Below are 11,401 nucleotides of genomic sequence, written 5' to 3'. Positions count from 1 at the left end.
GGGGGAGACATGCACCGTCACAACCCTCCAGAGATGACATCATGAACTCACTGGCCATTTCAAGCTTTTAGCCGGAACAGACAGCAGCATCACTCCATCGCCTGCCAAAACACACACTGACACACCCACGGCCACTGTATACCAGCATTTATAGACTTATTAATAACACAAGTTGCTAGGATGGGCCCGATGTTTAATAATACATTCATACACATTCGATTGTTTTAAGTAAGTGCTTTGATGGTATTTTTGATTCTACAGATCTCAGCTGATAGTACATATAAATATGATTTAATAAAGCCCAGATCTGAAACATCTGGGCTTTTAAAGATGTATCTCTGTAACTTATTGTACTTTCTGCGTGTTTATCTTGTGGCGACCTCTTATGTTTCCGCTGGTGACAGTCGAGTCCATTTGTTCCAGGAAGAGCAGCGACCGCTGTGGCACAGTTAATGGGAATCAACAATTAGTCAAAGCTCTTCCAAACCACATGACTGGGATTTACAACCCTAATATCTTTGCACTATCGCCCACAGAAGAGTATGCTTTACGAAGCTTCAAGTTTTATTAGATTTAGAGCAAGTCAGGATAGATCTGCCAAAATAAAACATCTGATAATCTGCATCTCTCACATGAGGGACTGATTGATGCGAGCAGCTGTGATTAAAGATCATAATGATATGTACCATCAAGACAACTTGTGGATTTCAGTATAACAGGGAGGGAGGGCGGTGTCCCATGGGGATGGAGAAGGCTCCAAGCAGCAGGGTTTCCATGTCTTTGCAGGGAGAGAGAGACGCATTACGCCTCTCCTCCATTTCCTCCCTGTCCTCTGGGGCAGGAACCAAATGCACACATTAATAACACTCTCCATGTCTGAGGGAGCTAATGCTGCCTTAAGTGCTGATTACGGTTGGGAAGATTCAGGCGTGGAGGAGTATTAGTTTCACTCTCTTCACTGGATGTTGTGGTGAACAAACCAAAGCCCAAATCCAAAACCTTTTCGAAGGGAAAACTGCTGATTGGCCAAACCCTTCTGTACATACAGGGCTCGGACATTCACTTAGCTTTCTACTGAGCTCAGTACTTTAGTGTATGTGTTTGTTTTCGTTGTCAGTCTCTGCGCTGCGTGGATCTTACTAAAATAACCCAGGGCCAAAACCCACACTGCCTGTTTGGCTACTTTTTCTAATGAGGAGCAGCCCCACAAAGAACACAACAACAGTCGTTTGAAAACATGTTTAGTCGCGCATTTCACAAGTTTATCCATCCCACATGAACAAGAGACACGTTCAAACATAAATATAATTTCCGAACGTACAAAGATGACAACAAGCACATAAATAAGGCAAACGGTGTCATCATGGTGCAATCTTTAAAAGCCTCCTCCTCCGGCCAAAAGTGCTGAGAAATACATTTCCCACCCCAACACTGCTGTCCACACTCAACATGGGGAGTTGTTTTTACCCTGAAGTCAAAGTGTGGAATAAAGTTTTTTTTTTATCTGCTAGGATTATTCAAATGTGTTCCAGGTTGTGTTTGGATTTGAATTTATCACATATCCTCCACTGAGGCGAAACCTCCAGGGGTTCAGAGAGCCAGAGACAAACACCCTCGTGCTTCAGTCCCGCCTGCCGGCTCCCTCCTCATCCTCACGTTTGAAGGAGTCCGGTCTCTTCCACTCAGTCCGACTCCTGTCACGCTGTGGTCACAGTATGTCTTGTTTGATCAGGTTGAGTTCGTCCTCGGACACGGTGAGCTGCCCCGTGTACCAGAATATCCAGGGGATCAGGCTGAGGAAGATCAGCAGGGGCCCGGACAGCACGAAAAAGTCCCAGAAACTCAACGGCGCAAAGATCCCCACGAAGAAGAGGAGGAGGCCGATGATGTCCAGAATCAAAGCCAGCGACAGGAAGAACTTGACGCACCCCCTCTGCTCCATCGCCGCAGCTGAGCGAGAGAAAAGGACGAGTGGCTGTCGTCTCAAGGTCTGACAGGAGTGAGTCTCTGTGCAGAAGTGATTTCCTGTCCTGTGGATCATTGTCGTTCACCAGCAGCACACCTTCGCATTTCTATCATAGTTCAGTGTCAAGACAGGTCTCCAGGCACAACAAAAGGTTGTGGTGCTCATTAACAGCGGCTGAGAAACTCACCGCCTGTCTTCATTCCTATGCAGGCTTGACCTGTTTTGCACCATTAATGTGACACATCAGGCCGCTGTCTGAAACCTGCGTGACAGATTTATGCACATATATTTCATAATCAACTGCCATCGAGGTCCTCTTTACGCAGTTATAAGCTTGATATAATTAATTTGCCTCACCCCCAACCCCTAACCCTTGGATTAGTTTATTCAGCTAATGAAACTTAAGTGATGCCGGCACTGCATCAGCGTGTTACATCTTTTATCAGTTGATTCAAAGCCTCCTCTTGACATCGCTCCCATCGATTTACCCAAGTGTACGTTTACCCGTGATATTTAACTTCACAGGGTGGATACACTGCACTGAAGCCTTCACTAAACATTAGCAATCCCTGGCCCATGCATCACTACAATAACGCTGCCTACTGTGGAGTGACTTGCTGACAAAAAGAGGAAATGCACGTCATGGAAACTTCCCTTGTTTGACCAGTCCTGCTGCTGCAATTTGTCTCCGCTTCCCTGTCCTGCCTGTGGTGACAGCAGGTGTACACAGCACGGATGAATTACTGTGAAGCTCCCCCGACTTTGATGACGTCAGTCGTGGTGGCGGCTTTGTTTGTGACCATTTCACGGCTCATCCTTAACTAAACTGTGGCAGAGCTGACATTTTGCACAAGGTGTGCCACGAATCTAAGCATCTGCACATATAAAAATACGCCAGAACATACCATATGTTACACATGTTCCCAGGTCACATGAGATCCTCTGCTGAGGACTTCCCGGGTTTGTTTAACCAACACCGAGAGACAAACCAGTCTGACCAGTGTGTGTGTGTGTGTGTTTGCACGACTCTACTTCACTCTTTCTGGTTGCAGCTACAACTTGTGTAAAGTATGTCACATGCATCAGATGTGACAAAGCCTTTGTGAAAAATAATAAGTAGTTGAAATAATGGAGGAATCTGCAGACAGGAACATTTGTCCAGTACGGTTCACAGTCAGCAGCAAACTGACTTCAAGTATTGTGGAAAGTTTTTAGGAGCTTAGGGGGAGTTTATGCTATGGTGAAAAACAAATGGTTTTAGACTCTGTCTCTATATATATCATGGGCCGTGCTAACCTAATGAGATCCCTGCCTCTTTACTGACTTAACTTGACTAAATAGGATTTTATTTAAGTCAAAAAAACAACTTTATAAGCTCAAAACTGAAATGATAAATGACCTAAAACTTGATTCTAACTTTAGACCCTTCTATAGGACATAAATGCAGGTGATGCCTCAAGGTTCTTTGAGTTTCTAAAGTGCTGAAGTGGCAAATAAATAAACAAAATAACCACAAACTAATAGCCGCGAGACAAACCTTGACACTTTGGGGGCTTTTATGACTCTGGGGCCCCAGGATGCTGCCTGCTACCTGGGCTTTGGATAAATCTTGTATCCGGGCCTGCCGAAAAAGACATGTCAGTCAGACTGGAACATGTACAGGTGGTTGTAATAGTCTAAGGCTGTGCAGAGCTGCAGCTTTATGTTTTTATATATATATATATGAGCAGAAAACTGGCCCGATTTTATATGAAGCTACTTATTCAGAGAGGCAGCAGCTCAGATCTCCTGTTCTTCTCCTTCTTCTCCTTCTTCCTCTTCTTGTCCTTTTCCTACGTCTTCCTCTTCTTGTCCTCCTCCTTCTCCTTTTTGCTCCCGTTTATTCTCGAAAGTGGAGGAGTCCAGCGAGTCATCGTAGCCTCCGTTGTGGTAGGCCGAGTTTTTGCCCCATGTCACCCTGCTGGCTTTGCCCGGAGGGGTCGGCCCCACCTGGCTGTCGGAGTCTGCGTCCTCCACGCACTTCACGTGTCTCGATTTCTGGCTCATCCTCTTGGAGATCTTGCTCGCCAGCAGCTCCACGACGCGGTTCCTCTTGTCCCAGTCGTCGTAGTCCCCGGGCACCCGCACGTTGCCCACGTACCAGATGAGCCAGAAGCCCAGGCTGAAGAATATCACCAGGGAGCCCGTGTAGATCAAGAAGTCGCCGTAGAAGCGGCCGTCGAGGCGCAGGTTGGCGAATATCCCGACGAAAAGCACAATAAGGCCGAGGACGTCCAAAACGATGGCGATCAAGAATGAAGGCACGCAGCTGCCTATGTACCGAATCAGGTCCATGGTGAAGACATGGAGAGCTGAGCCTCTCGACGCGTGAATAACGGGAGGATGCTTCATCCTGTACCTGCGCACCTGGAGAGAACGCCCCACCTTAAAGACTGGATAAACAAACCGCGTCTCCTCAAGCAGCTCCCCTGCGCACAGGCACACACACAGACACACACAGACACACACCTCACTAGATCAGGCAGCTTCCACCTCTGAACTGTCACTGCACCGTCCAATATCACACAATAATGCGCCTTGGTTCCCATAATGCAAATGGGCCCAGGAGCTGCAGGGGATTCTAATTTGGCAGTCAGATTCTAACCTGCAGGATAACATGCATGACTCAGCGTCTCTCCTGAGTTCTCTCTTATTTGTTTATAGACTAACAACAGAGCTACACATGCAAACACAAAGCTGGCTCACTAACTCATTTCACCCGACTATTGGAGCTCCACCTCTTCAAACCTGATGGATTGACAAGCAGACCACGTGATGAGGCTGAATCAACATGTTTGTGTGAACCTTTTGTCTGGTTACATTTTCTGCTTGTTCACCCTCTGCATCCTTGTTTGGTTTTTATTTTACAGCCTTTCTGTTGATTATGATTCATCTGTAAATTCTTCTGACCCTAAAATGCCCCTACATTCAAATGTTTTATTTTTTCTGACCATCAGGCCCAAACCTAAAAATGTTCAGTTATCTTTTAGAACATAGGCCAAGAGAATCCCTTGTAGGTTTGAAGGTCTTCCGCTGTGTTTGATGTTAAGTTGCCAACCACCAGCAGTGGTCAGGGATCACCAGCGGATGTTAGGGACATACCAGTTGTGTACCTTTAATGTCATTGTCTATTTCAACCATTCAATCACAAGACACCCTCTGCTAAGGCAGGCCCACCACAGTCTCACCCACCTGGGTGTGTGTCTCTAACATCTTGGGGTCCAATTTGGTCTTTCCTCCTGATCCAGTGCTATTGGCTGCAGTGTTCTGCAGTCTGTGATGTGTCTTTAATGCTGTGGTGCAGGGTTTGTCCATGGATTCCGGTAACCTGATGGTAGAAATTGCATCAAAACCTCTGTGGCGAACTATTGCTGTCCAGCCACGTTGTTCTGCCTCAGATGCCCTCTCCACATATATTTTGCTTTAAAATGATTGATTGATTGTCTGAACATATGCAGATTAATTCTCTGTTTGTCAAATAAAACGATCAATTTGGCTCTAACCTGTTTTTAAGGCCAGTTCGCCTTGTAATGTCTCCTATGCAGACTTCTTGTGTTCAGATCAGTTCAGTTTAGTTAATTTTTGTCCACAAATATATTTACTCCTTTTACAGAGGAACATCTGTTATCTGTCCTTGACATTATTTTCTTAAACTTGCCGGTGCCCCTCAGTTCATTTAGGCTCTCTGACATTTCAAATAATCTTGATTTATACATTTTTTGTGCACTGTTTAATTCACCAAAATCCTAAAATTTTAAAGGCATATAACTTAAAAGTGGATTTCATGGTAACCAGATCGATTGACAATTCTTACTGCTTTTTTGCACTGGGAAGATGTGATTTATGTTAGTTCTGTATGTGTTTCCCCAAACCTCCACACGATTAGTTATGTATGGAACAATGAGGGAATAGTATAATAAATACAAACTTTTCTTATTCAGTATACGCACAGTATGTTGGTGAGGTCACAAGGTCAAACTTGGTACCAAACATGAACCTCTTGTGGATTCAGAGGTGGATTCACTTCATCTGGAAGAATCTCACATGCAGTTATACATCGTTTTAGTTTACCTGTGTCACTAACCAATAATCACGCTAACTGGAACAGGAAGTCAGTAACGTTATTGTTAGCATGACATTATCTAACATAAAATATAACATAAATATCTATGTATTTATCTGCACGTCTCTGTGGACCAATTCTATTCAGTCTATTTGCAAGTGTACTTTTGATATGATGAATTATGTGTGTTAGTATTACCGTTTCCCGTCTAACAATAGGTAACAAGTAAGATATTTCCATTGTGTACATTTATATTTTAATTGCAGGCTGTAATTTAAAGCATCATCCAAACTGTGCATAAAACTCGTTTAGGCTTTATAAATGTTTACGATACAATGTTCGGTTATATACATTTTATATGTTATCCTTTGAATGCATTGACTGATGTTTCTTAGCCCACTAGGGGGCAACAGAAATAACACACAACATATGACGACAGTCTCTGTGTGAAAGGACATTTTAATTCAATTGATCCATTTGGATCAACACCAAATTTCACACACTTGTAAATATTAGTCCTCCGAAAAGGTCTGAAGAGAAAATGTTGAAAAAGGCCCTATCTCGCAATGTTAAAGAAAGTTAAAAACAAATTCCTGGATACGCCCCCTGATTCGGATCTGCACCAAAATTAAAGGAGTTCTTCCCTGACCCATACCACTTACTTCCACTAAGTTTAATGCTAGTTCTGACGTAATCTTGTTAAAAACAACACGTCAGGACGGGGTGAAAACATGACATAAGACTTGCAACATGTGTGCAACAACAGGACCTTTAAGCTGAAGCTGTGTTTTTGGTCACCTCCCTCAACTGCAGAGAAATAAAACCCTCTCTCTTATCTTTATCTGTCTGCTTTTTGGTGTAGGGCAGAGAGCACATGGTTTTTACAGCTTTTTTCCCCTGCTGTAGACAGGAATGATAATGTGATTTGTGAGGGTCAATGAAAACAGTAAAGTTGGGTGACTGAAAAAACATGCAGTGAGCTGAGAGGAGCTGCAGAGTGGCGTGCTAATTCTCTGAGCCGCACCTTTCTCATAAATGTGCTGCAGCATCCCTTAGTATGTGAATATTGATTATAGCTGCTTTAAATCCAAGCTGCTCTTTACAGGCCAGAGTTCCGTCATAACATTTTTTCAATGGCTGACAACAATAAATATTTAGTGTGCGTTACGTTACAGTAGAAGCTGCATGGCTCTGAAGGGGTTACTTCACATTTCTGGCCACGTCATATTTAAATCCAATGAAAATGTACTTTCAGGTCACAGCAGTCAAATTCTCTCTTTTTTACATACTGTATATTTGAAGATGGATGCATTCAAATTCAAAGCCGCCTTCCTCGAGATTTTGTCCCAATAAGGACTTCAGTGGATGCAACTACACACAGTAAACCATGAGTTGACAATTATAAGCTCTCACAATCTTTAATTATTCATGCATTGGCATACACTGCACCGGTCAGCATTAGGAAATCCCCCATGTCCACTTTTCCCCTCATAAATACTAATAGGCACAGTTTGCTTTCTAGTATCCTCATCGCTAAATTGAGTGTGAATGTGTGAATAATTGCATTTTAAACAGCACATTGTTGTCCTCGCGTGCTCACCTACTTTTTGACAGCCATGGTTATTGTTGCAAATGTTTGTCATGCGCACTTCAGACTGAGATAAGGGCCTTGTTTTGTCGATCCTGGTAAACCAGAGGAATAAATACAAATGTCAGCACCACGCAGAGTTTTTACAATTATGTTCCACTGACGCTCCCATGCTGAAAAGCAACATTTCAATTCAGTGCCGTCTTAAAAGGTAAAGTGTCTCCGTTCAGATTTACTTCCAAACGTGAAGTTCTCTGGCAGAATATCACCTCCAACGGGCTCACAGATTGAACACGGGGTGTCTGTAGTAGCTGAAGGGCTTCTTCGCGGTCGACTGCTTCCTGTTCTCCTTGGTGATGGGGATCAGGACCACGCCCACCACAAAAACCATCAGCCCAATGGAGAGCAGTGCCGGCCCCAGGATGTTGGTGACCTTCTTGCAGTGGCCGGCAAAGTAGAGGCCGCTGATGATGATGCCGCATGCCAGGAAGCTGCCCCCGGTGGACATGAGGTGGATGGGGTACCAGAAGACCTCACATTTGCTGTGGGACGTGTCGGTGGTCCAGAGGGACTCGCTGCGTGAGAGGCTGAACACGGTGCTCTCCGTGCAGCTTGGGGGCGTCAGCTGGTCCTTCGACTGGGAGAGGGTGCACTCTCCCAGGGGGATGTTCTCTGGGCTGCCTGGCATGGCCTCGAGGATGACTCTGGAGAAGTGCGTGAAATATGAATCAATCTGAGGGCGTCTTTTAATAAAACATGATATTAAGCATAATATATCATATTGTCTTTTCCACCACAAAAAATACTCTTATCAGGAAGACTGAAGCACACTTGTCAATGAAAAAAATATTTAAAAAATCTAAATTTATTTAAATTTTCCCAACCCAGAATTGGAATAAAATTTTACCTACGAATGTCACGGCTGCATATTTTAGTTTTTTGCGAATCACCTCACTTGAACATTTCCAGTCGTTTGCCCATGAGAAGCAGATCACATCAGGCGGACAGAATTAAAGAAGTACACAAACACCTACCTTTCAAATCTGGATCAATGTCCTTCGTCTTTCTTCTTGAAGAGTCGACGATAACTTTAAATCTACGAAGCATCAGAAAACATCCAGAAACCTGAGCTAGATGCTTCCCCACCGTCCGACCAGAGAAACCAGTAAAATGCAGTGACACACATCCACACTGAACCACCATCTACCCACCCTCCTCTGCTCTCTCCACCTCCTCAACAGGATCCTGTGAGCACCATCCCCTTACCATCATCTACCATCGCAGGCGGTCTCTCCTGATGCTGCATCCAGGGCGAGGAGCTTTGTCGTCAGGTCCCCAGAGGATATCCATAGACACCCCCTCTGAAAAAAAACCCCACTCAGGCTGATGTCTCCATAGGGCTGTGAAATGATTCTGAAAGAACTTCGACAATCAGCTCGGTTGTTGCCCGTTTGTTTAAAAATGTCTAAAACTTCACAGGGGACCGGACAACGAGAGGAAAAATATCTGCCTCAATTGGCTGCTTCTCTTTCCACACAAAGAGCAGGGCAGGGCAGCGGCTGGGAAATGGCTCTCTGTTATAGCTGGATTGATGTAGCAAGCAATCACCCATACAGAGACTTTCCAATACAGCCTGATATGTTGGCAGGGTATTGATCCCAAAGTACCCCGGAGCAATTATGGGCAAGTTGTAGTTTTGTTCGGTGAACATGAGATCGATGAAATCTGTGTAGCATAATTAGCCCTCAGAAAGCAGTGGGAGTCATGTAGAGTTTTGGTCAAATTTAGGATTTATTCGCTATTCCGCTCCTTGAAATGTCCTGCCTCAGATGCACAGGGGCGCGGAGAGGAGGGATGCTACTGCAATATGACACTGCTGCGTCCATTTAACAGCCCTGATGTTACAGTTGTGTCTTTGTTGCTTTGTGTTCACTTTTGGAAAGAGACGAGTGTCAGTGTGAGGCCATTGATCTGAACATGATCCCACTCTTTAACACAATTACACGCTGCAGAGAAATCTCCGGCTCTGAAGAATGGCTCCTCGTCCCTGCTTCTTGTACTTAGCGAACCCGAACCTCCAGCCGGATCTCATTAGATTACTGCTGTCATCTCCTTAAAACGCATCATTGTACCATCCTGTGGCACAACAGTGATATAATGAAGCCTGTCAATACTTGCAATGAGCCACAAAATCCAACAGGGGGCAGTACTGTTATGTGGCTGGCCGTGTGGGCAAAAGACTGAATCCGGTTTCCTGTGTCATTAACTTTTAGTGAAATATTTCTTGCCAGGATTAATTGATCGCTCGATTCTGACGTCCCTTGTGGATCAAAGTCTTTTTATTTTGCAGCCACGTGTGAGAAATGACTCATCCATTTCATGTAATGTGTCACACTATCTTGAGATTATGATGAGCCTAATTCTCTTTCATGGCCCCGTTAAGTGGGCTGTTGATCATAATCATCTGAGGGTATTTTACACTGCTGAGTAAACCTGCTCAGAGATGAGGTGCAGCTGCAGGGCCCCTGTTTGACTGCGGCTCCACACACAATGTATCGGTTTTCTGTGAATCAGGAAAAGACTTCCAGGATCATAAACCAGTTTAGGAAGAAGCAGGGTGTCATTTTGGACCTAAAAGTTTGACTGATTAGAATTTGGAGAAGTGATAATAATTAATTGGACTACTTGTCTGACTAAACAACATAATACATATACCATGTTGACATAGTGACATAATGACATAATCTTGGGCTTCAGGAAATGGTGACAGACATTTTCAGTTGAGTCAAGTCCAAAAAATGTATTATACAGAATTTTTTAGAGCCAACTTTCTCTCATGAGAAAATACTTGGTGAGGAAAAGCTTAACACTCCTCTGCCACAATGGGTTTGCAGAGAGAGAGAGAGAGAGAGAGAGAGAGAGAGAGAGAGAGAGAGAGAGAGAGAGAGAGAGCAGGAGGAAAGAGACCATAGTCTAAATGCAGGTTCCACATATCGGCGTAATTAAAGCAATATCAATAGTAATGATAATTATTGATAATTATTATTCTATCAGCAGGTGATGAGTAGGATCATGGGGGCAGTCGGTGGTTTGCAATCACAGATCCAGACTCTGCAGCTCCGGAGGCAGACACACCTGCAGAGAGCGACAGGGTGAGGGACGGGAGAACGAGAAAGAAAACTACAGGAGAGAGAAGAAGAGGCCTAGTTAGTAGCAGGGATTATGTCATCCCTGATTTGAATGCATGCAGATGGAGAGGGAGAGGAGGAGAGGAGGAGAGTGCTGTCGGCAGTCTATGCCTCCAGCTTTTATCAAAATGGGAAATTTTTAAGCCTTAATTTTAAATGTAGAGAAGGGGTCTGCCTCCTGGAGCTGGTTCCACAGGAGAGGAGCCCGATAGCTGGAGGCTCCGCCTCCCATCCTTGGGAGACACGAGGAAAAACAGGTAAGGTTGCATTTAGAGTGCACAGTGGTCTATTGGGGTAATCATAGGGGGTAATATGCTACTATGAGCTCTGGTACATGGGGCTTTGTAAGTCAGGAGAAGGATTCTGAATTCATTTCAGGATTTTATAGTGTGTGTGTGTAGCAAAGATAATGTCTAAGAATTGTGTCTTTTTTTAGATCCTGTCAGCATTCACACTCCAGCATTTTGGATTAACTTTACAGACTTGATGTGGAATGATAAGAAACTTCAATAATCCAACCTAGGAATAACAAATTCAACTTTTTCTGCATTTTGCAA

At 44.2% G+C, this 11,401-nt stretch overlaps 2 protein-coding genes across 3 annotated transcripts; both read right to left on the bottom strand.

Moving 5' to 3' along the window:
* Positions 1-1,224: 1,224 nt before the first annotated feature.
* Positions 1,225-4,536, bottom strand: LOC118123312 (eukaryotic translation initiation factor 5B-like). Its single transcript, XM_035180659.2, has one exon. The coding sequence runs from the start codon at positions 4,355-4,357 to the stop codon at positions 3,746-3,748; it is 612 nt and encodes a 203-aa protein (XP_035036550.1). The 5' UTR covers positions 4,358-4,536; the 3' UTR covers positions 1,225-3,745.
* A 2,934-nt stretch (positions 4,537-7,470) lies between these two features.
* Positions 7,471-9,016, bottom strand: LOC118123627 (phosphoinositide-interacting protein-like). 2 transcript variants are annotated; one of them, XM_035181119.2, is made up of 3 exons: positions 8,923-9,016; positions 8,691-8,752; positions 7,471-8,360 (listed from the first exon to the last, which is right to left on the bottom strand). In XM_035181119.2, the coding sequence occupies exon 3, from the start codon at positions 8,342-8,344 to the stop codon at positions 7,937-7,939; it is 408 nt and encodes a 135-aa protein (XP_035037010.1). In that variant the 5' UTR covers positions 8,345-8,360; positions 8,691-8,752; positions 8,923-9,016; the 3' UTR covers positions 7,471-7,936. The 2 variants fall into 2 exon arrangements, with proteins under 2 accessions (XP_035037010.1, XP_035037009.1); XM_035181118.2 differs by lacking the exon at positions 8,691-8,752 and having other exon boundaries at positions 8,923-9,015.
* Positions 9,017-11,401: the final 2,385 nt, after the last annotated feature.

Source organism: Hippoglossus stenolepis, chromosome 16, assembly GCF_022539355.2.
Source record: "Hippoglossus stenolepis isolate QCI-W04-F060 chromosome 16, HSTE1.2, whole genome shotgun sequence".
Taxonomy (NCBI): Eukaryota; Metazoa; Chordata; class Actinopteri; order Pleuronectiformes; family Pleuronectidae; genus Hippoglossus; species Hippoglossus stenolepis.
This window is presented reverse-complemented; position numbering and strand designations above follow the sequence as displayed.

Excerpts from the sequence above, each read along its gene's own strand:
- LOC118123627 (XM_035181119.2), bottom strand. The coding sequence starts at position 8,344 with ATGCCAGGCAGCCCAGAGAACATCCCCCTGGGAGAGTGCACCCTCTCC.
- LOC118123312 (XM_035180659.2), bottom strand. The coding sequence starts at position 4,357 with ATGAAGCATCCTCCCGTTATTCACGCGTCGAGAGGCTCAGCTCTCCAT.